The 27,905-nt window shown below is 53.8% G+C and overlaps 9 protein-coding genes across 9 annotated transcripts; 5 read left to right on the top strand and 4 right to left on the bottom strand.

Moving 5' to 3' along the window:
* Positions 1-459: 459 nt before the first annotated feature.
* Positions 460-1,707, top strand: J4E79_000511 (uncharacterized protein; the record flags this gene model as incomplete). The annotated part of the gene is made up of 2 exons (XM_049349427.1): positions 460-481; positions 872-1,707. The coding sequence occupies 2 exons, from the start codon at positions 460-462 to the stop codon at positions 1,705-1,707; spliced, it is 858 nt and encodes a 285-aa protein (XP_049216214.1).
* A 4,448-nt stretch (positions 1,708-6,155) lies between these two features.
* On the top strand, positions 6,156-9,308 carry J4E79_000510 (uncharacterized protein; the record flags this gene model as incomplete). The annotated part of the gene is made up of 6 exons (XM_049349426.1): positions 6,156-6,354; positions 6,404-7,055; positions 7,101-7,267; positions 7,317-7,909; positions 7,962-8,769; positions 8,824-9,308. The coding sequence occupies 6 exons, from the start codon at positions 6,156-6,158 to the stop codon at positions 9,306-9,308; spliced, it is 2,904 nt and encodes a 967-aa protein (XP_049216213.1).
* A 995-nt stretch (positions 9,309-10,303) lies between these two features.
* J4E79_000509 (uncharacterized protein) lies at positions 10,304-11,764 on the top strand (the record flags this gene model as incomplete). The annotated part of the gene is made up of 4 exons (XM_049349425.1): positions 10,304-10,459; positions 10,518-10,842; positions 10,900-11,073; positions 11,127-11,764. 4 exons carry the CDS (start codon positions 10,304-10,306, stop codon positions 11,762-11,764), a joined length of 1,293 nt encoding a protein of 430 aa, XP_049216212.1.
* Positions 11,765-14,433: 2,669 nt separating this feature from the next.
* Positions 14,434-15,131, bottom strand: J4E79_000508 (uncharacterized protein; the record flags this gene model as incomplete). The annotated part of the gene is made up of 2 exons (XM_049349424.1): positions 14,434-14,789; positions 14,840-15,131. The coding sequence occupies 2 exons, from the start codon at positions 15,129-15,131 to the stop codon at positions 14,434-14,436; spliced, it is 648 nt and encodes a 215-aa protein (XP_049216211.1).
* A 2,199-nt stretch (positions 15,132-17,330) lies between these two features.
* On the top strand, positions 17,331-20,094 carry J4E79_000507 (uncharacterized protein; the record flags this gene model as incomplete). The annotated part of the gene is made up of 2 exons (XM_049349423.1): positions 17,331-17,370; positions 17,426-20,094. 2 exons carry the CDS (start codon positions 17,331-17,333, stop codon positions 20,092-20,094), a joined length of 2,709 nt encoding a protein of 902 aa, XP_049216210.1.
* Positions 20,095-20,545: 451 nt separating this feature from the next.
* Positions 20,546-22,221, bottom strand: J4E79_000506 (uncharacterized protein; the record flags this gene model as incomplete). The annotated part of the gene is made up of 2 exons (XM_049349422.1): positions 20,546-21,876; positions 21,924-22,221. 2 exons carry the CDS (start codon positions 22,219-22,221, stop codon positions 20,546-20,548), a joined length of 1,629 nt encoding a protein of 542 aa, XP_049216209.1.
* A 257-nt stretch (positions 22,222-22,478) lies between these two features.
* Positions 22,479-23,493, bottom strand: J4E79_000505 (uncharacterized protein; the record flags this gene model as incomplete). Its single annotated transcript, XM_049349421.1, has 3 exons — positions 22,479-22,844; positions 22,892-23,194; positions 23,242-23,493. 3 exons carry the CDS (start codon positions 23,491-23,493, stop codon positions 22,479-22,481), a joined length of 921 nt encoding a protein of 306 aa, XP_049216208.1.
* Positions 23,494-24,041: 548 nt separating this feature from the next.
* On the top strand, positions 24,042-24,897 carry J4E79_000504 (uncharacterized protein; the record flags this gene model as incomplete). Its single annotated transcript, XM_049349420.1, has 3 exons — positions 24,042-24,054; positions 24,110-24,590; positions 24,642-24,897. 3 exons carry the CDS (start codon positions 24,042-24,044, stop codon positions 24,895-24,897), a joined length of 750 nt encoding a protein of 249 aa, XP_049216207.1.
* A 283-nt stretch (positions 24,898-25,180) lies between these two features.
* Positions 25,181-27,828, bottom strand: J4E79_000503 (uncharacterized protein; the record flags this gene model as incomplete). The annotated part of the gene is made up of 5 exons (XM_049349419.1): positions 25,181-26,472; positions 26,695-26,751; positions 26,802-27,284; positions 27,604-27,668; positions 27,710-27,828. The coding sequence occupies 5 exons, from the start codon at positions 27,826-27,828 to the stop codon at positions 25,181-25,183; spliced, it is 2,016 nt and encodes a 671-aa protein (XP_049216206.1).
* Positions 27,829-27,905: the final 77 nt, after the last annotated feature.

The raw sequence follows: 27,905 nt of genomic DNA, 5'->3' as shown, positions 1-27,905 counted from the left end.
GGGATCGATCCCAAAACAACACCTGCGACCTCAAATCCCGACATGATGGGCAGGCTGGCAACGTGGCAAAGTCCGACCAGTGTAGCCTTGGACTGAGCTAGTCCTTCATGGTGCAGCAAGAAGACTCTCAAATGAAAGCTAAATTCCAGTATGTTATGACCTTGACAGTTGGGGTATTCAGGGCGATAAAACAGCGTCAAGGATCCTTGGAAATGTCTGGTGAGAAGAACGAGGAGGCAATGCTGAGGGTGCCTTGCTCTCGACCCCACCACACCGAATGTGTACGTGCTAAGCCATAAAAGACGCTAGCTGAGCCAACCCATCGATCCTGCCCCCGCTTCATATCTCAGCCGCGTGTATCGTTCGCCGCAACCTACTCAAACCTCCGATCGTCAACGACGTAGTGGAGGTATGGATAGCGCAATATCCCAAACGCACGCGGAATGTCTTGCGGCATTTATGGGTCTCGCCCAAGCACTCAGTACCTCCTCACATCATGAAACGTCTCTGGAAGAGGTACGCGATGTCCTCGATAGATACAAACTTTGGGCTGGTAATGTGGGAGCTATGCATAGTGGCACGAAATACAGGATGTCACTGGACTACCGGCTTAGAGAAGCTACCTTCTACAAAGAACAAGTAATGATCAGGGACTCTATATTGATGCTATAGCTGACTCAATCGGTAGGTCTTATCTCTGATGCGACATCTGCAAAGCTCAGTAAGAAGATCGTTTTTCTCTTTCGTTGCACCTGCTACCTGCTCGTCTCACGCATGTCCGTTTAGTGACTGACTCAAGGCTCGTGTGTTAGTTGGAAAAAGGTACAGAATTCACAAACAGACTCATTGCCTTGACTGACTGACACGGAAGCGCTGCAATCTGTTGAACGCGAAACCTCTGGGATATACGAAGACCCAGAAGATGATTCTCGTGCTTCCAGTATCAGTACGGACGAAGCAGGCCCTGAATCACCGTGGGAGGTTTCTTCCGACTCAGATGTGGAGCAAACCGTAGCTCCGAAGCTACAGCAGAGTAAAATTCCCAGGACAGTCATCAACCCTCCGCTTCAGGATCATAGTGCAGCGGTTGCCGAAACAGCATCGTTGGACTCGATCAAGTTTCTTGTCGGTTGTCTTTGGAGGATACCCATTAGACGCCCTGCGCCGGTTGATCGAGTGCGGAAACAAGCCACAGCCGATATGTCAGGTTATCTCGCCTTTGATCTCATGCACGTTCGCGCCAAATTCCCCATGGTCGACGAGACGGTTGCCGCACGTCTAGCTAAAATGATTTCCAGACGCAGACAACTCCTGAAGTATCGTAATGATCACACAAACCTCCTACAAGACGAGGCTACAGCAGATGATGTCCAAAAAGTGGCTCGCGACAACAAGTCAGGGCCAATCGAGTACGGTAAAACCAGCGAGGCGACTCCAAGTGTGAAGACTCATAGCCATCACACGGACATAACGAAGGCGACCACGTTTAGACCCACCGAACCCAAACCGTTACCATTGCCAGTACCTGGGTTGTACGCGCCTTCCATACAGTCAATGTCTTCGGTCGCGTCCGAGCAGACCGAGAACGACATTCCTGTCAGAGTTCCCGACCGACCTAGAGGAAAAGACGGAAGATATCTCGATCAGTTCATATGTCCTTACTGCTTCACTGGTCAGGCCATAACATCTGAGCGTCGATGGAGGTAAGTCAGCTACTACGCAATATCGTACAGCTTCTCGGCTTACTTCTTGCCCCAGGAAGCATGTACTTTTCGATCTCCAACCATATACTTGCACATACTCAGACTGTCAACTTCACGAGTACTTCTTCGAAAGTCTAAATGACTGGTACAATCATGAGTCAAACACGCATCGCGTCGAGTGGTTCTGTAACACTGCATCACACGAGCCAATCAATGAGATGAAAGATTTCCTAGAGCACATGCACGTTGATCACTCCGAGCGCATCAATGAAACCCAACTTCTCAGCTTACGAGGCGCCTTCCAGCGACCTTCGAAAGCGCAGCATGGATCATGTACACTATGCGGCAAGCACGCGAGCATACTAAAGTCTCACCTGGCGAAGCATCTAGAGCAACTTGCTCTTTTCGCGATTCCGCAGACCCATTACATGTCTGACGAGGTCCAAGGGGGTTCAGACACGAACGTTGCCCGGCAAAGCGTTGTGGAGCTCAAGCGAAGTAATTCATCTACAGTTTCAGCAAGATCATCCCTCAATTCACGTCGCTCTTTCGACAGCCGAGAGGCATTCTTTCTACAAAGAGACCCTAGCATTGACGAAGACTTCCAGCAGCAAGAGATAGTACCAGATATACGCGGCCATCTTGAAGGAGAGGTGGATACATCATGGGATCAAATTACATCCAAGTTCCAGGATGCTCGTGAGAATACTCCAATAGTACAAGCTGGTCGAAGAAATTCTCCGAGACTACAAGATATGAAGCTTGAACGTTTCATCTCCGAAAACAGTCATGGTGGTGGCGAGATTGTTAGCAAGCGTTCAGGAGAGCTCCTTCGCAACACCAACACCACTCTCCGTGGTGATGAACCACCTCCTCCACCAAAAATTATGTTCATCCCTCCCGGACCGGAAGATTCGCTTGAGTCGGAAGATTTGCTTCAGCCACAACACGAGTCAAGGACTACTGGCGTTTCACTCACGTTACCCACATTTTTGCGGCGGTTACGTGGGAACTCCAGAAGCCCGACTGCTATTTCAGACTCGCCTATGGGGCAAAATGTTCCACCTGAATCCACCGAAGTTGATGGGGAAGAACAAACCACCCTCCATCCCTTCTGGCGCCCTCGTGGCTTTTGGGATGGGTTTGAGGATTCAGACAGCGAAGACTCTGATAATGGAGACGTCAGATTACCAGCAGGTGGTGACACCAGTCTTGATTATGACGTTGACTCAAATCATGACGATGGAAGCTCTCACCAACAGTTAGAGCCTAAGACCAGTGGTTGGCGGCACCGATGGCGATCGTTGAGCAAGGGAAAACTCGACGAGTCGAATGACAAAGCGAAAAGTTATATGGGGCGAAAAGAAGGGAAAAGAAGCGCAGGCTCAGCGGATCGGAAACAGACTCGCAAGGAAGAACCGGGTGTACAAATTGGATCATATCGGGTGATACCAATCAATCCCATCAAATGGTTTAGAGACGCGAGAGCTGAAAGACGGAGAGAAAGCATAAGGAAGGAAATCGGCAGTAGATACTACCTTGAGCCTAGCGGTGATACCTAAAAAAGTGGCTCAGCAATGACACGCATCATATGGTACGAATCACGAGCGACCTTTATATCACATTAGTCCTCGTTTTGCCAAAGTTCTGATCATGATCATAATCGAGACCTCGATAGCCATTACGGAGAGTATTGTAAATTAGTTTTTCCTAGGTCTCTTCCTATAGGTTATCGCGAGCTTCTCCTTTCAAACAAATACATTTTGTTTGTATTGTAAACATTTACTAATAATCTCCTGCGTCTAACAGGCTAGGTATAGGCCCTTTACTATGTTATAATACTGCGTTAACTAGACCGCGTCGTGGACTCTGCTTAGGCATCGAATCTAATCTCTCCTCAAGAGTAAGTTAGATTCTGGCTCTGCCGGGCGCTGTAACATCACGTAGCACTTGCAAATCGCCCGCTGAGGTAAGACACACAGGAGTCCGAATATCTCGGCAATCCAGTGCTCCCCACATGAACGCCGGACGAACTGCGGCCCGAACAGAGAGGTCAACATAGCTGCGCCTCCCTATCTGCGACAATAGCATCAGAATCGTTCCGAATGCAATGAATGTCGATGGCTATGCGAAGATAGACGGTAGTTCAGGGTCGAGAATGTCTTGGTGTCTTGACATTCGGCAGCCCAACATTGAAGAGTCCTTCAGTTACTAGAATTGCGAGTTCCGAGCATCAGCCCGACTGTTGGCATGGATTTGAAGACGTCTTTCGGTACTGAGAGAACTGCTATCTAGACATATGGTCTTGACCCACGTGATAAGTGAGCAAAAGGACATACTCGTGGCACCATGCAGTCACCACGAAAGCCATGCCCAGGTAAATTCATATTTGGTGAGCCATTGTGGGAAGGAAGCTGAGAGCTTCACGATGCACCTGTGGCGATCGCAATTCACACCTTACCTCTGTATGAGTGCAGTGTAAGATGTAGACGAGATAGACGGCGCCATGGCAGAGATAGTGAACCATGTGCTTGGTACATGTAACTGACTCAGAATTGTTCGATTGGACGTCAACATGTCCAACGCGCAACCGGCGCCTGGTGGCATGTCAGCTGAATGGGTTGGTTCTCCTATCTCAAACATAGTCGACCGTAGTCTGTGGCTTAAAGGGCCGTTGGTGGATCTCAATGGCGAACGGTCTTTGTAGTACTATGCGTGCCGTGTATTTGCAGGGTCGTGCGATGTACCAACACAGACGAAGGCGCCGCTTGCAGTCATCTGCACGCCCGCAGCCTATAAAGAACCGTCCTATTTGTGGAGGTTAGCTGCCTATCAGAGTTGCGCCGGGATCGGACTGAGTCGTGCAGGCAGAGCTTGTCAGTACTTGTCATGTACTTGCAGGCTACTGCCGTGTGGGCGACGACCCCGGATTCCGCTGACCAAGAATTAGATCAGCAGCCTCACGGCCTTATCGTGTGTCTGTTCGGCAGGGTCAAGGCAGCTCCTTGCTGAATCCAGTGTATGGAGCGAGCAAGGCTGCGAGGTGGTCACGGACCAGGCTGCTTACGTGGATAGCGTGCCCGAGGCATCGGCAAGTAGCAGCAGGGCGTGACAGTGAGTCGCCACTTTCGGTTTCCAGAATATTTCTGCATGGGGCCGTGATGGGGTTGCTCGGGCAGATGACGACGCTGTGTGGCAACAGCGAGGGGCGTGCGATGCATGCTGCAGCCATGGAGACGGGCGTGCGATGCCAGCGCACAGCGAGTAGCAGGTTGAGTTGGCTGGGGCGGGCGTGCTGTATGTAATCAGTGCAGCGCAGGCGGGAACTGGGCCGCCCCTGGGGAAGCGTTTCAGAGTGAGCTTGGCTCTCTGGGTTCGCACTTCACGCAGCGACAGCTAGTGGGCGGGCGCGGCGACGTTGGCACTTTGATCACGTTGGGAGGCAAATGAAAGCGCGCCCTAGGCCAAGCGCAGGTGCAGGGCTGACGTTGACGCAGCGGAGCGCTCGTATAGCATTTGGCTGTGACGGCGCGAAAGCTTCCAGAAGGCTTGGGGGCTTCGAGCCGGGCGGTTCGTGGATGGATAGGCTGGATCCACCAGTGCGCCTGCCTCTTTTTGTCGAGTATCCCAGATCCAATCAGCCAGACCAGGCCCGCTGCTCTCCTCCACCACACCACGCTCGATTCCTATAGCCGACTTCTGCCCGTCTCGTCCACGCCCTCACTGCCCTCGACCGTGTGCGCCCGATGCTGCTCAGCGTGCAGCCCATAGCAGTGCCGCTCATGCGACACACCGAGGACCGCTAGAGCCCCTGCATGCATCTACAACCCTCACCCGCGCCCTGAAGACGCTCAAGACGCTCCCCAAACACGCTGCGAGCCATCGCCTGAGGACGCCGCCTGCGCTGCTCGAGTCTCGACACGTCCCGTTGCGCGCGCGCCGAGTGAGAGACACCAAGAGGCAGCCGCGCCCAGCACCCGCCCGCCGTCGCGCCTGCCCTCCCACGTCGCTTCCCGCCTTCCTCGTCGCATCCACCCGTTGCGCTTTCCTCGTATACAATAAACACTGCACTTTAGTGTCGTGTGCACTGGCTGCCGCTCGCCGCCTCGCCGGGTTCCCTGGGGCTTCCACCGACGTCGTCGTTTCAGAGTGCATCTCAGACCAACCGGCGCACTCCCGCCGTCCCATCTCTGCGCTCCCCCACGCTTCTGGACGCTCGACTCTGTCCGCTGCTCTCCTGTGTCCACTGCCACTGCGCTCACGACCGCCAATTGGCCCTCGGCTGCACCCCATCCACCACGCTTCCGCCTCGCACTCTCCCGTGACGCTGTCCGACCCGTTCAGACGTCTCTCTGCGACCACCCGTCCTCCCCATTTTGCGACACCTCCCCAACAACCTCCCCTCTGCGCTGGAGACCAGTGCTGTCTGGTCGCCGCACATAGGCGGAGACAATGGAACATGGCGCGTGCAATGTTGTCTACATTGACCGGCGGGCCAACGACGAGCACGTGCGGAAGGAGACGCTGTCCAAGTCGCTCGTCGCGCGAACCACGACTGGCAATGTAGGACAGAGCTACTTTGCTATCGGAAAGACGTCGCCGCGCGAAGTGCACGACAATGTCGAGGCGATGCTGTCCATTTCCAGCGAAGGTAGTCCGTCCTCTTCCATCGCCCACGCCTTTACTAATACACTTCGTAGTACACATCTGCAGCACCGGCAGGGCCTGCTTACAGAAGATCACCCAGCTCGTCGAGTCCACCAAAGCCAGCATTCCTACTTTCGTCATAATAGACATACCATACGATGAAGAACAGCGCATGAAGCGCCTTTCTCGCGAGCCGCGCACGCCCTCGCCTACATCCTCGCGCCTCACACGTTTAGATACGAGCGAACCCGACGATATATACGCCATGCACCTACTGACCCACATATCCTCCGAGATCTCGTCACGGAACTTCTCCAAACTCGTCGTACCTGTGGTCATGTTGTCCGGTCTGGGCACCGAAGAGCCGTCCTCAGCTGGCCCGTTGCCCTCGCCGGGACTACAAGTGTCTTTCTCGCTCGGCGACACTGTTCGGTTGACGCGATACCTGGATGCCGGCGCTGTTGACGTCCTGACGAGTCCAATGTCAAGGGATCGCATGCTTGGCTTAGCCGTCCATGCCTATCGGTTACAGAAGGAGTTCTCTCGAGAAGAAGCAAGCTTTCTGACTACTAAGCGCAATCGGAAGCTGTCTTGGGTCGGAGTAGACGACACAAAGCCTTACGCATATCTGCGCGAGGCGATGGTGTCGAATCTCATGACTGGCATCTGTAATCCGGAGACAGTAGGCGATTCGCTTGAATCTACGTATGTACAAACGGTGACTATGCGACCCGCCACTGACTTGAGTAGGGATTTCCATCTCGACGTAGATCGCCAAATCGTCGTTGAAGCCGCCATCGGTACTTGGGCCTTCTCCGCGCACGACTACACCGATGACGAGCTTCTCTATGGCGCTTTCGTCATGCTCAAGCATGCACTACAAATGCCCGAATTAGAAAGATGGGCGATAACCGAAGGCAAGTGCGGCTTATGCCAGAACCCTGCTACTTGCTGACCGATTCGTAGACGAGATGATCGTCTTTCTCTTGGCCAGCCGTACTGCCTACAACGAGTTCGTCAAGTACCACAACTTCCGTCACGTTGTCGACGTGCTCCAAGCTCTCTTCCACTTCCTCGTCCGAATCGGCACCCTGCCTCCTTATCCTTCTGATTCGTCCAACACGTCCACCCCGAAATCGCCAATCGCTGAGCTCCTCAAGCCCTTTGACGCGCTTACCCTTCTGATATCCGCCATTGGACATGATGTTGGCCATCCAGGAGTCAACAACGCTTTTCTAGTCGCATTGAACGCACCGCTAGCGCAGTTGTACAACGATCGATCCGTCCTAGAATCATTCCACTGCGCTGCTTACTCCCAAATATTACGCCGTTATTGGCCGAGCGCATTCAATGATGCTGCGATGCGCAAGCTCATGATCAACAATATACTTGCGACAGACATGGGCCTCCATTTCAAGTACATGAGCGACCTGGGTAACCTGCAGCAGAAGGTTGCGCATGACAAGGGCGTGGTCGACGGATGGAGTGCTAAAGTACAGGAAGAACAAAAGGACCTGACATGTGGACTGCTCATCAAGTGCGCAGACATCTGCAACGTGGTAAGTTTTGAGTTCTTGTCTTTCTGGCGCACTGCAAGCTAACATACTCTAGGCTCGCAAATTTGACACCGCTGCCAGGTGGGCCAACATCCTGACGGACGAATTTAGCAACCAAGGACTCATGGAAGAGGAGCTGGCTATGCCATCATGTTTGTTCGGTGGCCCACCTGTCCGGGAAGACGTCATCAAACTTGGCGAATCCCAAATTGGTTTCATGAACATCTTCGCGAGGCCGCTCTTCGAAGCCGTCACGGACATCTTACCGGCGATGCGCTTTGCTGTCGACGAGATCCTGATCAATAAGGGTGTTTGGGAGAGCAAGATCGATGAAGAGCGACAGAGAAAAAGGAAAAGCAAGAGTATGAATCTTGGTTACCTGTCATCTGGTTTCACCGTCGATCCGAGCCCAAGTCCTTTGTCTGGAGGGCCTAGCAAGCCCGCTATAAAGATACCTCTGAGTGCCATTAAAACCATTTCTCCCGAAGAAGCGGCTCGACGAGGATCGACAGGCTCCATACGCTCCATTCAAGCTGCGACAGCTGAATCACGAAGATCCTCTTCGATTATTGACAAAAGTTCAAGGCGATCTTCAACGACCGCTGTTCCTGGCCAAAGAGCCATGAGCTCTGCTGAGAATGCCACTTCGTCGAGACGAGGAAGTAGAGACCCCAGCCTCACTGCGATCCTGGTGACTCAGACACCAAACTCGTCCGAACAGAAAGGGCAAGCTTCAGGTTCTGACGATCGGTCAAAGACTGACCGTAAGGACACTTTGACGAGGTCTTCGTCACCAAAGAAGGAGAGGGAGTCTCTTGGTGTTAGGCCAGTCACAGCTCCTTCCCAGGCCAGGCGTAGTCAAGGTGAGTAAACATCACTTCAGACCCGTCATGGCATATGAGCTAATTATGGAAAAGTTCTCGACCCTTACCCCGCGCAACAGCCGTCGTCACAAAGCCACTCCCAGGTCGATCTCTCTCAGGCGGCAAATGGAAACTTTGATGGCTCAAAGCTGCAGCAATGGGACACCGGCAACAAGTTGAGTGCTGACAGTAACGCCACACGCTCAGATGTGTCGCGCGACTCGAGCTGGTGGCGACACGTGAGCACCAAGCGACGCCCTCGGGATGTTAGGAACGGCGACGCGGACGGACGGGCTCCGCTGAGGGAAGTTATGCCGGACTCACTGGTGCCTCCTCCGAACAGCGACTCGACGACTACCTCGCCTACATGCTCTAGCCCCGGCAGGAAGACAACGACGGGGAAGATTATGAGCTTCTTCAAACGAAAGCCCAACAGCCATAAGGAGCCCGAGAAGCAGTTGTCTAGCTTTGGTAGCTCCTCCCAGCTGCGCACACCACAGACGAGCGATCCTGGGCGATCACTCAACAGCGACGATTGATTTCACTAATACCTTTCTACGCCTCTATTGACCTTACATTAATGACCAACGCCGCATCCGATACCACGGTATTTCCTTTAGTCTCAACATACCACTTCAAAAGCAGTCCTGGGTCTCTGTGGCACCTGCTTTTGGGTTTCCTTCGTCTCTGGCAATTCCTGGATTTGATACCTCTTGCGCATGGCATGCCATCGGAAAGCGTTGGTGTACCAATCATTTGAGGTTCACTTATTTCACCTTCGGGTAACTTTGGGCGAGTCTTCGTTCGTATCTTGCTCCAGCGCGCTTGCATCTGGGATACCAGGCTCCTCTCTACATTTTCTCTCTTCCTTTGTCGGCTACCTTCATCTCGGTGGGGCGCTGATGCATATTGATGGCAGTCGCTCCTCGTCGGGCTGTTCGGCCTCTATAGTTAGGGAGGTCTGATTCTATTGTTTCTTTTTCGCGACCAAAAGGACGCATTTGTTTACGCGGCTTTGTGGTTGTTACGAGCAGGAGACGGTATCGGATATTGGGCAGGGTATGGAATGGTGCAACCATGACATTGTCGCATAAGAACACTAGCTGAAGAGTTGGCAGGAGAAGAGAGTGTATAGCTGACTCCTCTCCGATATTCGTAGACATGGACACAGCGGCTATTATCCTAAGCTTGGCTGCGCCGCCCAGCGAACTGATGACGAAAACCCATAATGAAATGTATATTCTCAATTCTCAACTCAATTGTTGTACGCAACTATCATTGTGCGCATCGTCAAGCAAACCAAACCATTGTAGTCAGCGCCTCTTATTCACCAAGCATGACCATCGGCAAACGCCGACGCCCTTATCATGGTCACGAGTTGCTTCCGTAAAAGTGGTCCTCGTAGCACATAACTACCTAATTCGGCCCAGTGCAAGCGGTGTAGTGCGGCGCTAAACCCCACTTGCCTGACAACACCTACTCCTCGACATAAGGCATACCTACAAACTTCTCTTCATCCTTAAGCAACACAAACATGGACGACAAAGTCAAATATCTACTTTCCCTTTCTGCGGTGCGAGAGCGTGCCAAGATCGTAGGAGAGGCTGCCGAAGCAGGCAAGCTGAGTCACTTTGATGTGCACGAGGAGCGTCTGGGCGAAGCAGCGAATTATGTGACTTCTGTCATCAAGGTTTGTTCTTCAATTCTATAAAACTTTGTCATGGAAACGCTGATCTGAAACTCACAAGCGCGACTTTGGCCCCGACAAATTCCACACCATCCCCCCTCACGGGCGCTGGCAGCACTTTGAAGTTGGCGGCGTTCCCCGCATTGCCGACCTTCTCGATGAATGGAAAAAGCATGGGTGCGACGAACTTGAACTTACGCGTCGGCTGATCGACCTTTTCTTCGTTTCGGTACTGTTGGATGCTGGAGCTGGGGATCATTGGCGATATGTGGAACCTGGTGCGGGGACGGAGTATGAGAGGAGTGAGGGTATTGCTGTAGCGAGTTTTTATATGTTCAAGAGCCTGGGCTTTGCTGCGAAGAAGGATGGGGGGCCGATTGTTGATGGTAAGTACTTGATTCATGCTGGGTGGTTAAACGAGGTAGCTGACTGCTTGCGTATAGGAAAAGGACTCGAGAACCTCAAGACCGAAGACCTCGCAGAAGGTTTCCAAATTTCCTCCAGCAACCCCATGCTAGGCGTCGACTCCCGAGCCAACCTCCTCCGCAGTCTAGGAAAATCCCTTCTCTCCCAACCCGCCATCTTCGGCGAACAAGGCCGACCAGGAAACGTCGTCGGTACGTCTACCACCCTCTCCACCACCAAACTAACTACTAATAACCCAAAACAGACTACATGAAAACCACCACCTCCGATTCCTCAACCCTCGATATCCTCACCTTCTGGGACGTCCTCCAAAACCTGCTAATCCCCATCTGGCCCCAAGACCGCACCGTGGTAAACGGACAAGCCCTCGGTGACGCATGGCCCTTATCCACGCTGAAGACGCAATCTAAAGATGCCAACGCAGACGAAAGCACCTTCATCCAGCCCTTCCACAAACTAACCCAATGGCTGGCCTACTCACTCACCGTTCCCTTCACACGCATCCTCTCCCTATCCTGGAAGAATATGTCCTCTATGACCGCCCTCCCCGAATACCGTAACGGTGGCCTGTTCGTCGATCTAGGTGTTTTGAAACTGAAACCCGCGTCTTTGGAGCGCGGTCTCAAAGCTACGTCGGATGGGAGTGGACTTCCTTCTTTCGCGGCGGGCGACGATGCTATTGTGGAATGGAGGGCAATGACACTGGTGCTGGTGGATAAGCTGTACAAGTTGGTACTTGAGAGGATGCAGGGGGTTGAACTGAGTATGGCGCAATTGTTGGAGGCCGGCACGTGGAAGGCAGGGAGGGAGGTGGCGAAGGAGAAGAGGCCCCAGACTAAGAGTAGTCCGATTGTTATTCTGAGTGATGGGACTGTTTTCTGAGCTGAGAGCTTTAGCAAGATAAAGCCATGGCTTAGTAAAAAAATCGGAAGCAGTCAAAGGTCGTTATTAGGACGATCATCGTGCCTGATTAGAAGAAAACTAGATTTCTCAGAAGAATCCCCCCTCCTCTTTTCTCCCCCTAACCTCCTTCATCTCAATAGCTCTCCCATTTATCCCACCCCTCCCATCTACTTCTTCATCAATCGCATCCAGCACACCCAGTCTTTGCACTCCAATATCTCCCTCTCCTTCCCCTTTTCTATCCACGGATTTCGCTTGTTCCGAACCATCTCTCTTCGTGTGCATATCTTGCAACCCCCAATCCCTCGGCGCCATCCAACCCTGCCGTTGAGTCCCACGCCCACCACCCTTCCACATGCCGCCCAACACCGGCGACTCCGGCCCTGCACTATCCAACTCGCTTCTCACATCATCACCTGGGAGTTCAGATGGTCCGCGTACATCTCCGTACATGGAATTACGAGCTTTGGTCAGCGCTGATGTGGGGAAGGATGTCGAGACAGTTGTGAGTGGCAGTTCTTGGGGTGGTGGTTGCCACATGTGCGGGTAGGTGCGGTGTTGTTGGTCGTAGTAAGTGGGGGTCTCGATAGCATGGTTTGGATCGCGGGGTGCGTATGCAGCGAAATTCGTGTCTTGTGAGTAGACCGAAGAGGGAGGGTGATGACCAAGAGGGGATAAGGGGCTGTAAATGGTGTTGTTGGGGCCTGGGGTTGGTGGGGTGTACGATGGTGGTGCTATTTCTCATGGGTTAGTGAGATAGCTCATTGAGGTTTGTTGAAGGGATTGATTTGGGTGAACTTACAATCGGTCGACTCTGGCTGCCGATTCTCTGCCATGACGCATATGGGTAGGATATCCAGACTTTGCTCTGCTCCATCCTCTTTCTCACGCGTCTTGGCTTTCCTTTTCCTGGAACATAGGAACCAGATTACGAATCCAGCTATTATCGCGAGTGCGAAGGTACCTCCTGCTGCACCACCTGCTATAGCCGCGACGGGTAGTTTCTCTTCGGTTGCAACGGAGGCAGTGTTCGACGGGGATATCGTGCTCGATGTTGATGTGGCTGACGTCGTGGCTACGTTCGCTAATGTGACTGATGCGTAATTGTTGGAAGCGGATGTTGGTGATGGGCTCGAGTCTGTCTTCAAACCACCAGTCGCATGGTAAGCGCTGAGTAAATCGTCGCGATTAAGTATTGCCGGTTCAAGATCACCATCTGGACAACCGGACTGGGCGCATGCGTTCGTTTTACAACATCCCCAGAATGTTTCTACGCTGTGTTAATATGGCGTTCAAACAATACGATTCATTTGCTCGTTGGCTGGAGGATCTGCGATATATCCAAGGCCTAATGATGCTTTTTGACTTACTGTCAGCGGCGCAAGTGTAGAATTTACTCCCAGTCCCACACGTAGCGTCCGGAAAATCTCCATATGATGTTGGATCAAAGGCACCGGGGTACAAGTTTCCTTGCGCGCAGGTGATCTCGCATGGATCTCTTGCGCAACAGCCAACGAAAAAGCTAAAACGTCGTTAGCTCATGGAAGTATGAGGAAAAAGCATATTTACTTACGTTCCATAGCCACACGACCACCACGTGCCTCCAGCAGGACAAGAAGGTGAGAAGATCTGTCGCTCAGCGAAATTGGGCGACATAGTTCGAAGTAACGAGGCTGGGGTCTGTATAGAAAATCCCAAAAGCAAGTATTACCAGGGAGCAGCAGAATCAATGACCTTCAAACTACGAACCCAACGGGCAGAGAGTAAAGGCCACCAGGAAATTACACTTGGACACTGGAGTCTGATCCGGACCCCAAGAGCACATACATCGACCCAAACGCCGCCTTGCGGCTCAGCCATCATTGTAGTAAGATGCTACTCTTAGCCAAACTGCTCACTCGCTGCATATTTTCCTGCAATATTTCAGGGCGAAAATGCCGAGAAAAGATGCGCATGCGGTCATTCAATAGGGGCGGTATTACTCGGGTGATGTCATGCGTGTGTTCGCAGCACTGCCGTGCTACATACATGGCCGCCGCAACGGCGCGCAATGCTGACGAATGGTGGTATAGGGGTGGTGCTTGCAGGACTGGAGGTGAGCAGATCTTGGGGCTGATGGTTGTGATGGAGGGGTGATGTGGCGTGAAAGATCGTCGGGCTACCTCAGTCGGTGGCTGCCGCGTGCTTGTGGGCGCGCGATGAGATGCCCCATCGTGGAACAAGTGACATTAGGACCGGGATTGTGGATTGCACACTCCGATAGTACGAACTACCACGTTGCGTGCCGCGGGGAAGCAAGATGAGTACACATATTGGAACAGTTGCGAAAAGGCTGCGTAGACGATGCGAAGTGGAAGGCGGTCTTCGTGTTCTAAATGCGGCTCGTTTTGGCTGCACGTGGGATTAGGTAAGAGTAAGCCCAGGAGCGGCCTTACAATATTGTCTGAAGAAAGGAGATGTGCAATCTCAATATACCTCAAACTCAGTTCTCTACGTTTTCAACATCGTTATTCTTAGATGGTGTATATGCATTTGGTGGGTAAGAATGGGTATGATATGCGAACACAGATTACAATGGAACCCCCCAATTACAACAGCATGGATCGAGTGTAAATTATTTTCAATCATACGGGACTGTCGTTCCCCAACTAGTTCCTTGACAACGATGCTTCCTCGGTCATTACGCCCAACCCTTGAACTCGGCTCGCTCGCTTCGTCTTGTCGTTGGAAAATTCGCCTTGCACCGGCATAGGTGAGGTCTGTGGTGACTCCAGCTCAGAGGGACCAGGCCGTGCCTCAGCAGGAAGCTCAGAAAATCGCCGAGTGTCTACAACACCTGATGCGCCGGCAGGCAGTTCAGAGTATCGGTTGGACGAAGAAACCTCTGCCGGAAGCTCTTGAGGTTCGCTCGCGTGGCTGGCGTATTGGACGTATGATTGATGGCCCTTGGTTGGGTAGTTTTGTTGGTAAGGATCTTGGACGGGAGAGGTATATGTAGGAGGTGCTGTCGGGGATGTTAGCATACTATAAGATGGATCATCGAGAAGAACGTACGTGATTGGCCGTTGAAATGTGATGAGTGCCTGTTGTGGTCATGCTTCTCGTTGTTCATCATTGGGACCATGGCTGCTGCGCCCATTTCGCCTTCGGTAGACTTCTTGTTGCGTCTTTTACGGAGGACGAAGAAGGCGATCAACCCAATGATGGCAAGAGCGGCGACGCCTCCGACAACTCCACCAGCAATGGCGCCAGTGTTACTCTTCGAGGGGCTTCCAGTTGAGGTTTCGCTTGGAGTTGGACTCGGGACATCTGAAGCATAGAAGCTGAATTCACCTGGCTGACCCATGAAGGCAGGTGTTAGGTCTCCCGAGGCGCATGTAGCCGGTGGGGTCGCTGCGCATGGATTTGTCTTGCAACATCCCCAGAAAGAGTCTCCTGCGCTGCATGTGTAGAAATCGCTGCCTTGTGAACAAGAAGCGCCTGGCCATTCGCCGTAATGTGAGATGTTGTAGCCACCGGCACGGATGTTTCCTTGCTGGCAGCCGTTGACACAAGGATTAGCTCCGCAGCAACCGACGAATTTGCTTCCAGTAGAGCAAGCGTACCTATAGTCTGTTAGTATCTGCGCCGCTCTGAAGTCTGAGATCCTCCTTACCACTTGCCTCCGGTCGGGCAGTGAAAGTCGTAGAATGATGAGTTAGACATGCTGAGGGTACGTCCTATATTAATAAAGCCTTTGGATATGTCTGTCCAAGGGAAGTGTATTATTGCGAACCCAACGGCGCAAAAGCAAAGATGAGATCAAGCAAGAGTAAACGCAGCCGACACTAGAAAGAAGACAGTGGAGATCGCAAAGAACGGGGCAAAGAGCAGCTACTTCAGCGATGAACAGCACACGGACTCCGACAAACATGTATCTCCATGTCTCCAAGCACGCACAAGGAACGCCTGAACGAGGCGTTACCTGATCGGTGACACCGCAGGAAGACACCGCACACAACACCCACCAATCGAACACGGCGCGTGATCGAATGGGGTATGGTAGACCCTCTGCCCTATGGTGGCTTGCGATATGTGATGTATTTTGGTGGCATGTCAGAAGCTTGTTCATACTTCGCGTTAGCAGCTGAAGGGAAGTAAGCGAAGGATTGACGAGCCTAGAGCCCGACCCGTACCCCGTGGCAGGGATTGATCTGAGCGCCAGAGCCTCAGCACAGCATTTTCCCATCGCGGGAGGAACGGTGTGTATGACGGAAAGTACACGCGATTGTACGATGGCCTTACCACACCTGCTACAAGACATGACGAGATATAAGCTCATTGTCTTCATTCTCTTGAGACACTCGATCAAATGACCAGCGTTAAACCTCAGGCCCACCTAAGGCGGCGGAGCTGAGTTGCAATCGCAAAATCATCCCCTTTTGGTGGCGTCTTTAATCGAAATGACTACCAGGCCGCGCCTAGGGCATGGGGCCGTTTCTCAACAGTAGCCCGCGTCGACCCCACAAGATGTCAGCAGGAGCCAACGTTGCCCCGAGAGGTTTCTGGAGTCTGACCGGGGCCTGAGAAGTCGTTTCCGCAGATACAGACTCGCGACATGATGCGACAAGACCTGTATTCGCCGAGCTGGGGAGACGATGCGGCTGCTCGGGTACCCCAGCCGCAAAGAGTTCGCTTGGCGGGTTAGTTCCGCTCCCGACGGCTGAGGTCACTGAAAGTTTGTGTTGGTACTCCAGATGGCACGGGCATCAGGTAGAGACAATATTACGTAGTTGGAACATCTGAGTCCAGACTGATAGCCATGTGGAACCCTGAGCAGTGAACAGCGCACTGCGCTTGCCGGAATAGGCTAGGAGGCTAAGCGTGGAATCGCGGTCGACACATCAGTCCAGGCGGGCTGTGTTATCGGAGTGTTCAAGAGCAGGCAGCTCCACGGTTTGTAAAATCATTAGAGTCGGCCCCGAGTGAAGCGTTTGTGATGGCTGAAGACTACCTAGGTAAGTTTGATTGACCGGGACGGCAGGTGAAAAGAGTAGGCAGGATCATTACAGAAGAAAGTTGTCGCAAAAAGTTGTTGCAAGATACTTCGTGGTAAAGAATGTAGCTAAGAAGCATTGCTTGATGTGTACCAGGGACCATGATGGAGTTCGCCGTGGGGATGTCGCGTTGAAATGGACGTGTCGTGCGCACGAGCCTCCCGGTCTCGTCTGAGGCTGGCGGCTGGCGCTAGTACATCATCGTCGCGGGGAAGCATGGCAGCTATCTCGAGTGACAACACAGCAAGCATACCGCAACATGATCCGGCGAATGATATGTGGTAGACGCGAGAAACTTGTTCATTCCCGGTTCCAACGAGTACCTGATACATGCGTCGCGCCAGTGTGATCCCAGCCGTGATGAGACCAGCCTCCGCATATTCGGGTGGTTGGTAGAGTTGCACGCACCCGCCATCTCGAGTAGAAAACTTATCCACTCCCACCGCCAAAATATCTTCATAATGCTACATTCCTGAACAGCTCCACTTGACTAGTGTACCGAAGAAGACATGAGTGTGGAGCCTGAATTCCAACTCAAGCAAACCAACGGTAGGTGAGCTGCACCAGCCATCCCAGACACGCATCATGCTGACAGAGGTCTCAGTCTCGCAGCCTCAACTATCCCATCAAACCTCGCAGCAGAGCGTTGCTGCTTCCCTCGCTGCTTCTGAGGGCTACTACAGCGCGTCAGAGCACGCGTCCAGTTCGAGCGACGAGCGCAGGCCTCTCTACCAGACACCGCCTTCCTCCCGCACACCGGCACAGAGTCATGAGCAGTTGGTGCCACACACTGACATCCCGATAACGTCTCTGCGAGGTGTTGGTGTCCCAAGACAGCAGCCTCAGCCTTCCTTCACACACGGACGCCCTCAATCGCCTGCTGTGTCTACCATCGCAGAGGAGTCGAGACCAGACACGCGAGACGCGAGGCGCTCCCAGTCATACAACATGGACGCCGAATCCCAGGTGACCACACCCGGCCAGGATACCACACCCTACATTCGATTCGCCATCGACCAACTCACACGCGACGAAGAGGTCCGAGGATCGAGAATATACCCAGAGGTCCGACCAGAGGACGAAGATGACTACCCCGTCGACAGGATTGTCCACGACAATGGCCTGGGATACATGGCGCAGGAACAGCGGACACAACAAAGGATGTCACAACAAATACCACGGAAGCCCCTGAGGAATTCGTCAACACCGCTTGCGAAAGCCCCAGCACCCATGGCCACTACACAGCCTTACGACCCACATCACCCAACCCAACAGTACAGGCCCCAGCATTCACCATCTCCTTCTCGCACACAGAACGACGTCTTCGTAGCACATACCCAACATGCGCCACTGCACTTCCTCCCGGCTATCCTTCGCCCATTCTGGCTAGGCCTTTACATCTTCTTGTGTCTTCTAATGCTTGCAGCCTTGATCTTTTCTGCCGTCTACTCCAACCGCAACGATGGCAACGGCCTGTGGGACTACAACGCATTTGGCGACAACCGCTACTTTGTCTTCGAATACCTCCCAACCCTCCTAGGAATGCTCCTACTTCTATGGCTCATCCAGATCCAGACCGCTACCCAGCGCCTCATACCTTTCATCTCCATGGCTTCGGACTCTTTCCACATGCGCTCTGAGGCTGTCTTCCTCCGACTGTACCCGATGCAGTTCGTATGGCCTAACTTTGAGCATTTCCGCGCCGGACACCCCGGTGTCGGTGTTTTCTTCTTCGTGTCATGGCTGTTTACTTGGACGATACCCCTTCTTGCTTCCGCCTACAACGTACGATATGACGTGGGCCGCAGTGTCTGGCGATGGGTAGCCGTTCAGGGCGTTGTCTGGACCGTTGTTGTTCTCTACATCCTGCTGATTGCCGTCTTGATCTACATGCTGCTCTTCCTGACCCGCAACCCGACTGGCCTGAAATGGGACCCTCGATCTCTCGCCGATATCATCTCGCTTCTTGAGCGCTCGAACAACCTCACGGATTACAACAACTCTGAGACATTTGAGAAGGGCGACTGGCATCTGGTTAGCAACCGCGCAGACCGCATTGGATATTGGACCACTACAACGAGACCCAGCGACGTCTTCTACGGTATCGGCGAAGAGGGTGCTGGGATTCGGAGGTTCTCAGTTCAAGAGGGACGTATCACTGAGAAGGGAGCTGAGCGCACCAACCTCGACCCGACCCAGGGCAACGACTTCACCATCCGCACCGACATCCGCAATCCCAGCGTGCGGCTACGATTCCTTCCCTGGTACCTGAAGGACACTTCGGTCATTGCGTGGATCGTCATTGCCACTGTATTGCTGGTCGCTTTCTTCGTTGTTAGTTTTGTCAACAGCGCCGTCCGCCTTGGATTCCTGCCCCAGGTCTTCGCTCGCACTGGCGCAGACGGCTTCTCCGCGTCAAACTTCCTCTACTCCTTCATTCCGGCTCTGATCGCCAATTTCCTCTTCTTGGCTCTATTGTCTCTGGACTACTCTCTCCGGGTGCTTCAGCCCTACATGGCGCTCTCCTCCAAAGGCGGAGCTACCGCTGAGGCCTCTCTTCTGGTCGACTATGCTTGCCGCCTACCTTTCTCCGCCACTTTGGCGGCACTCGAGAACAGACACTGGCAAACAGCTGTTCTGTCCTTTGTCTCGTTGACATCCTGCACTCTTCCCATCCTCGCTGGAGGCTGCTTCTGGACGCAATACTACGGCAATGATGACGTCGTCCGTGTCGCAGCCGAGCTCGCAGGATACTACGCCCTCTGCTTCTTCCTCGCCCTCTACGGCGTCAGCCTCCTCGCTCTCATCCCAGGCCGTCGCCGAGCCGCCCTTCCTCACCGCAGCAACACGCTCTCCGAGATAATCAGCTGGGTCTACCAATCCCCCATCCTCGCCGACCGCGCTTTCTCTCGCCCACAGACAAAGCCCGAGCTCGTCGCAAGGCTAATGGGATCCACCTACGCGGAACGCACATGGGCCCGGTCCGCTCTCTCGCTCGTCCGTCCTTCGCGCAACAATCTGCGCAACGAGCCAGCTGCAGAACCCGCCCTAGGCGACAAGAAGACGAGGAAGGAACGCAAGAACGAGAAGCACAACTCCTACACCGACCCACAGAAGATTCGTTACGGCTTCGGTATTCACGTCGGACGCGATGGTCTCGAGCATCTCGGCATCGACCGCGTACATCGTGGTGGAGAGAGGAGTGGCCGCGAACTTGTTATCTGGGAAGAGCAGAACAACAACAAGAGGAAGAGCTGGACGAGTCAAGTCTAAGGCTCTGGCAGCATCGATCGTACACGACGAACGAAACGCATTTCACGATCGCACACATTTATACTCGTATTTCACGAGTTTCACACAACACAATCGAATTTTAGCATCGGCGTTTGGAGGATATTTTGTTTTGCACATTACGGATTCATGGGTATCACGGCATTTGGGCATGACGGCGCAAGGAACTTCATTTGAATAGAACGAAGTTCACGGAATGTATAGTATGGTAATAATGAGAGCGATATAGACGAGGGGTTGTAGGAAGCGGAGTCTTCCTCCTCAGAGGTCAAATGATGTGTATACGGAAAGGGCTAGATATGAGATGAGCCTAGTAATTTACGAGAACGATGAATGCATAGAGATGAAGACAAGAATTGTATACATCAAGAAATTGTTTCAACAAGGTCTTTGTTCTGTGGTATGAAGTTTGAATTTCCTTCATATCTACTACCTACGCAGCAATAGCCGCCTCAGTAAGTCTACTAATCTCCAACTCGCCATCTCCACCCAGATTATCCAAGCCATGGAACCCCTCCTCCACAACCCATTTCTGCTCGTACTTCATAAGCACTTTGCACGCATTACCCACGACCAGGAGACCAGGCGGTCTGCTGCCTTCCTCCTCAACTGCCGCACACACATGTTCCAGCGTCGTTCTAATGACTCTCTGATCAGGGCATGAAGCGCGTTCTAGTACGGCGACAGGAAGATCGGCGGGGTACGCTTTGCCGACTAGACTCTCGACTAGGGCGGAGAGACGGTGGAGAGACATGAGGAGGACGAGGGTGCGGGAGGCTACGAATTCGGGTGGGTCGAGGGGCGCGCCTTTGCGGCCGGTGCCGGTGCAGATGAGGACTTGGTCGGCGATGCCGCGGTGTGTGGCAGGTATGGCGGCGAACAGGGGGGCGCTTAGAGCGCTGGTGATGCCGGGTAGCACGCTGGGTATGAAGCCGTGCTCGCGGAAGAAATCATATTCTTCGCCGCCACGGCCGTAGATGTATGGGTCGCCTTGCTTTATCCGCACGACTACTTTGCCGGCTTTCAGGCCTTCCAGACCTAGCTCTAGGAGCTCTTCTTGCGCTTTGTCGGCATTTCCGGGGAACTTTCGTGCGATGTGGACGGTTGCGCGGCGGGGTACGAGGTCGAGGATGGGTGCGGGGACGAGCTTGTCGGCGAGGATGAGGTCGGCGGAGAGAATGGCTTTGTGCGCTGCGCGAGTAAGGAGGTCGGGGTTGCCAGGGCCGGAGCCTGCCAGTATGATACGACCTGGTCGTCGTGCCGCTGTGGTGGCGGTGGGTCCGACCTTGGAGGGGCTGCTGCTGGCGAACTCGCGGAACAGCATGTCGACATCAGCGTCTGTGATGCCAGCGAGACGGCGTAGAGGCCAGTACTCGCATATCTGTGAGAGCCAGCGCATGCGACGTCCCCGTGCAGCTTCCTTGCTCTCCTCCATGATCAACTTGTTGAAAGTTGCTGGCTGCCCGCTGTCTTCTTCTTCAGCCTCTAGATCTTGCGATAACTCTGCCGCATGATCTTCTTCCCATATGCGTCGCCGCAGTGTGCCTAACCTCTCCACTGCATCACCCAGTCGCGGTGGAAGTGACGCCGCAATCTCCCTCTTTATTCTTGCAGAGAGCTTGCATCCTTTTCCAGATGTTGTGATACCGATCTGCAGAGGGCCGTCGGAGTGTGTGGAGAGGAGGGTGAATGAGCAGAGGTTTGGCGCATCGGCGACGTTGACTGGTATGCGTAGTCTCCGGCAAAGACTCGAGATGTGGGTTGCTGTGGCGAATTAGAGTGAATTCGAGACATACTCTCATGTCACGTACCTGATGTATGTTTTCCGCCCGCAGTAACAAATACAGCGTCTACTACGCTGCCCACCTCCTCTCGTCCCAGCGTAGTCAAGTCGTCGTCTTTGAAACTCCGCTTTAGCCACTTTACTTCGCCCGCCTCAATTCGCTTGACAAGACCATAGTGAAGTGTGGAGTCCTCGGGCGCGAGCAGTATCGGTTTCGCGCCAACCTCTATTGATCGTGCGCATCGTGCGCCTGCTAGTGGGTTGGACCCGACTATAAGGTGGATGTGGGATGTGGCGTCTACCGCGGTAAGAAGTGCTGGCGCCATGATGAAGTCTGGAGAGGATAAATTTGAACAGCTTCGAATCCCACGAAGGAGGGGCAGTAATATGAGTAGAGGCAATCGTCGATGCGGTTACTCCTCGGCGGTGTTGATAATGCGCGTGGCACATTATTTGTTCCGATAGCGACGAGCCGATATGGCGCGATCGCACTAGGGCATTCCCGCGGAAAAAGGCGAAATATGAGTGGTTGTTCCGCCCAATGGTCGATGGTGCAATTGACTGCTGTCAGACTTGCGCGGAGTTAGTCCATCTGCTCGTCTCGACCCATGACTATGTTGAGCGCTTTTCGGCTCAACATCACGCTGTGTCCCAGAGCGTTGAGCTTTGCCGACGCGGATATCAAAGCGGGGTCTTGGCTCTCCACTCGAATTTTCTCTTTCACGCGGACGTCGTGGTCCTTGTACTTGAATGTGCGGTCGGCCTCATCGTGCGCAGGTGCTCGTGCCCCGCCAAGTGCTGATGCAAAGGTGTTGCGGATGCTGAAGCCGGTGAGCGATGAGCTGTCACCGGCGTTGTGTGGCTCGAGAGTGCGGATTTCGAGAACGAGGGCAGCATCGAAGACGAACAGGTGGAAGGACACATTCGCTGGCAGTGGAGGGTCGAATGTCTGTGATTGTCAGCAGTGGCCATGTTGGATGCTCAGGTGCAGCCTACCTTGTCGTCGACGGGGTTCTCCCACCACGACGGCTGGACATCCGAGTAGCCCTTCAGTGCAGCTTGCGCTTCCAGTATGTGATCGTGCAGCAGCTGCAGTTGCCCGGATACGAAGTTGGCGTTGGTGGCATCGCCGCCCCAGGTAGCCACGTCGATGACGTCGAGGCAGCTGTTGATGGAGGTCCGAATCGAGGTGAGCTGGGGCACGACGAGCGTCGGCGCATGCGGTGCAGAGGAAATGGCGAGGTCGTACGTCAGCGAGCCTTTGGGCGGTGGGAGGCTTGCGAGGCGGAGCTTGACGTTCTGCACGGTGTGAGCTGCTGCATGGGGACGGAGAGTGGAGGACGTACGCCTTTGGTGATGCGCGTGCCCACGCGAGTAATGAGGCCCTTGAGACTCTCGGAGCGCACCGAAGTCAGCACAAGTGTCGAGCCATTCTCCGACGGCGCAAGCAGGGCAGCGCACTCCTCCAGGCCAGCCTTGAGCGACTGCAGCGTCTCGCGGAGTTGCACCAGCAGCCACTCGAGCTCGCGCGCTTGTGACTCTGCCTGCTCGTGGGAGAGGCGGGCGTCATCGATGGGCGGCCACACAGCAGTCGACATGGCGGTGATGGCTTCCAAGTTCCAAGGCACGATGCGGCAGATTGTTGGTGTCGGGCTGCCCGAGCTCCTCGATGGCCAGGATCCACCACGTACGCAGCGGATCTCGCTACTATCCGAGGAAGGAAGCCATCCCTGCATCTCTCCGCCCATCTCTTCACGTGCCGAACACATCACGCACTTGCACACACATTAAAGCCCTCCGTCACGATCCGTCGCATCCGCCAGCGTGTTTGCAGACAAGCCGCGGACCCTCTGGTTGCTTGGGCGTGTCGAGCAGCCTCGGGATGATGCAAAGCGCGCGCGATAGTGCCGTAACCCTGTGCGATGAGGGAGCTAGTCGACGACGCCAACAAAGAGCCGATTCACAGGTGCACTACGTCACCCGCTTGGCCGCACCTCATAAACAAGCTTGCCAGGCCTCTTTTCGTCGCGCGTTTGAGACGCAGCTAGCCACGTCGAACCATCCTCTGTAATCGCACCATTACCGTGCATCCTAATCTTAATAACCTACACCCTTGCGACGACGACTCTTTTGGGTACCACACACCATGGCTGTAGCTAGTACGTTGCCCGTCGCTTCCTAATTCGGTTGCGCATCTGCTAAACACACTCTCAGGACCTCTTCTCGCGTTCGGCTCGCTGATCCTGGTCGCTGGAGGCCTACTCTTCCAATTCCTGACCATCCTCACTGGCGGCGTCAACAAGGCTCCTCTCACCAAGTTCTACTTCCTCGAAGCCACCACCGGCGGCATCCCCAACGCACGAAACCCATCGCGATGGACCTTTTTCGCCATCTGCGGCGCTGACCCCGACTCCGGCAACAATGCCAACTGCGGCTCACCTGTCCCAGCGCTGCCATTCGACCCTCCTAGGAACTTTGGCACCCAGGAGAACATCCCAGAGCAGTTCATCGGTACCCACATGTACTACTACCTGTCTCGCTTCATGTTTGCTTTCTATCTGATTGCTCTCTTCTTCGCTGCCATCGCACTCATCTCTGGTCTTCTTGCGCTCTGCAGCCGTCTTGGAGGATACCTCTCTTCCCTGATGACCTTTGTCGCTCTCTTCTTTCAGACACTTGCCGCAGCACTCATGACGTAAGTCTATGCCAATGTCCAACTTCCAGTACGTCGACTAACATTCATCAGCGCATGGGTAGTCAAGGGCCGCGATGCCTTCCGCTCCGCCGGCTTCGAAGCGAGCATCGGCAAATACCTCATGGGTTTCACCTGGGCCGCCGTCGCCTGCTACTTCCTCGCTACCGTCATGTTCTGTCTCGGAGGCCGTCTCGGCGGCGACCGCTCTTCCAGCATGCGCCGAAGCCGCTCTACCAAGTCGAACCGCAGTCGGGGTAGCTTCTTGGACACCGAGTCCCAGCGCAAGCCCAGGGACTACTCCCCATAAACCGATACTGAACGAGGATGAAGTGGTCCAAGTGGATGAGGTCCAACACGGACCACATGGAGGAAAACTGATCTTTTACGCGACGATATCCACGATTTGATTTTGTAATGAACGAACATAATACCTTGCTATAGCGCGCGAGTTAATGCTAGTATTGTACATATGCACATATAGCAAATATACTTCAAACGAAACTATATTCCAAATGACCATCCTATGGAGTTGATCGATATAAACACAAGTATCCAGACAATACGCTTACGAAACACGTACCAAACCAGTCTCATTCCCCCTCCCACCAAGTCTCGAACATGCCTCCAGTGCCTCCCAAATCCAACACCTCGCCACGTCCCCCTCCTCCAATACCCTTCTCAACCACAGTCCACAAATCAAACGGCACCAACTCATCCTCACTATCCACCATATCCTCATCCTCCTCATCTTCATCCCCGCCACTAACACCCACATACGCCGTAACCCCCCTACAACTAGCCACACACTCATCCATCAAATTCCAATCTCCATCCGGAACCGCGAGTTCCAACTGCGGGTCGCCGAGCCCCTCGTAGCGCATAATCGGCGGCGCGCCGTTGGATAACGTGTATGTTGTCTCCCGACCTGTGAAGCGTGAAGTGTATGTGTGGGGTTGACCGCGCTTGGAAGGCAGGACGACGGTGTGTGCTTCGTAGTCTGCGAGGGCGGCGTTGTATTGAGGGGGTGTGAGCTTTTGTTTTGCGTAGAAGGAATTGGCGAGGAGGCGGGAGCGCGCGGTGTGGCCTTCTATTAGAGCGATGGCGGGGTGGGGGATGTAGCGTGTTGTTGTCTTCTCTTGTTCCCCATTCCTACTTCCATCTCCATCTCCATCTCCGTTTGTGTTGTCTTGTGAAGTTGACGTTGAAGCAGCAGTAGACCACGGCGCTGCCACACCCATTCCTCCCTCCCCCAGGAATTGGTTCCAGGGCTTCACACCACTAGCCCAGGGACCTGTGTCGTACTCTCCCACAGGACACATAGCCTCACCTCTTGGATCATAGATAACCTGATCCCACGAATCGGCTTCTGTTCTCCGGCCCCAAATCGTCACTTCAAACAACGTAATGGTGTCGCGGACTGCTTTCTCAAAGTCTCTGGCGCGCGCCACGCCGATGAGTGCGGCGCTGTGTTCGATGGTCTCATCAAGGACGGTTTCGTAGGGCAGGATGTGCGCGGTCTCTTGCCAGATGTCCAGCAGGTAGAACCATATTGATTGCATGAGGGGCGTATCGATGGGGTGGAAGTCCGCGAAGTAGTCAAGGAGTGTGGCGGCGCATGTCCAGTATTTTGCGGTGAAGGCGGACTCGCAGGGATCGCAGGGCCAAAGATATTGGGGGCGGTGCGGGCATGGTGGGTGGGTCAGAAGAGATTTGATGCGCCTGTAGGCGATGGGGAAGTCGATGTCGTTGCGGCCGAATGTGTAGCGTGTGGCCGTTGGGGGTGTTGTAGAGTGGTCTGTTACTAGGATGATGGGCGGTGGCGGCATTGCGATGGGCTTTAAAGGGCGAGAAGCCATCGCGTCGGCGACTAGACCTATGTGAGCTGACTTAAGTTAGTAGTAAGTGTGTTGTTTGTGGAGGGCGAGTAGCAATCGAGGTCGATAGAGTAGTGCCAAGACTGCCGCCTTGCATAATATTATTGTTGGGAGGCTCACGATGAGAGTCGAAATAGAAGTGAAAGAGATCCATCGCGTCCAAAGAACTATACCCAGTCGCTCCCGTCACACCTACCACTTCGACATACGGCTAAGTGTACTCATCCTACCATGCTGCATGTTGCTCAACAGCGCTTCCTCCAGGGCTGATTGACTGATACCTGCATCTGTCCGATGTGAGTATATCAATCTAAAGGTGGATAATCCCAGGACTCACCATCAATGTCGCTGAAGCTGCTGCCCATACTCGGCGTGCCTTCACTACCTTCCTTTCTGGATCGTAGTCCTCCGCGTCTTGGACTACCGAGTCGGCCTAGCGCAGCGCGATGGTCTGAGGCCGGGCTCATGGGGCTCTTTGCGGCTGAAGGAGGTCCGCCGGAGCTGGTCATTGACGACGCGGTCTCAGTGGTCGCGATGGACTGTACGTCCATAGACGTTTGTCTAACAGGCGGAGCATTCCTTGCGCGGGCAGGTTGCAGAACCTTTTGCTCCTTGCTGCTACTAGCTCGGAAGCGTGAGTCTTGCGCGTACTTGCTAACGCTTGGTTTAGTCCTGACTGAAGTTGCAAAAGGTAGACTTGTCTCGTGTGAGCCTGAATCGTCAATCTCTTGCGTTCCGTCTCCTTCCTCAAACGTCGAAAGCTCTCGCGGTTTCTTCTGCTGGAAACGCGGCGGGCGCTTGAAGAGTTGGCTTCGATGAGCTGGATGGTCAGTATCTGATAGCGATGACGAGCTCGAGGACGACGAATCAGGAATGTCTGGAGAAGCTGCTTCGTGATTTCGATAGCTTGGTGGTGAGATTGGCGCATTCGCCCGGTCATCGGACCTTCTACTTGTCAAGTTAGGTCGCTGAGTGGAGCGTGTAGACAAAGTTCGAGCTGGTGCCTGAGTAAGTGCCCGGGATTGAGTAATCGTGGTGGTAGATGGTGTCCTCGAGAGCGAAGGTGCTAAGATATGTAAGAAAACATGTCTACTGCGGCATCTGAAATGCTTGTCGAGAGACTTACCGGGTATCACTACCTCTGCGCCACGCAGACTCGGACTGTCCTTCGAGCGTCCTGCTAACGCGGATGTAGTCCTCCCAGCTACGTTTTGTCAGCAAGATCAAACAATGCTGATGTTTTACATACCCCCAGATCCGGCACTGCCACCCCTTCGCATCGCAACGCCACCCACAGCAGTAAGCGTGCTACCACCAGTCGGCGAAGATGACGGAGCAGCATTCGAGATGCTGACTTTCTTCATTTGGTTACGAACATGATCTAGATGTCGCTCATATAGCCATGCGGCCTGCTGAAGAAGAAAGGTTGGTGGGACTTGGA

This window comes from Alternaria viburni (assembly GCF_023758015.1).
Source record: "Alternaria viburni strain BMP 2772 chromosome Unknown scaffold_1, whole genome shotgun sequence".
Taxonomy (NCBI): domain Eukaryota; kingdom Fungi; phylum Ascomycota; class Dothideomycetes; order Pleosporales; family Pleosporaceae; genus Alternaria; species Alternaria viburni.
The sequence above is the reverse complement of the archived record's forward strand: the minus strand, read 5'-3'. Positions and strand labels throughout refer to the sequence as shown.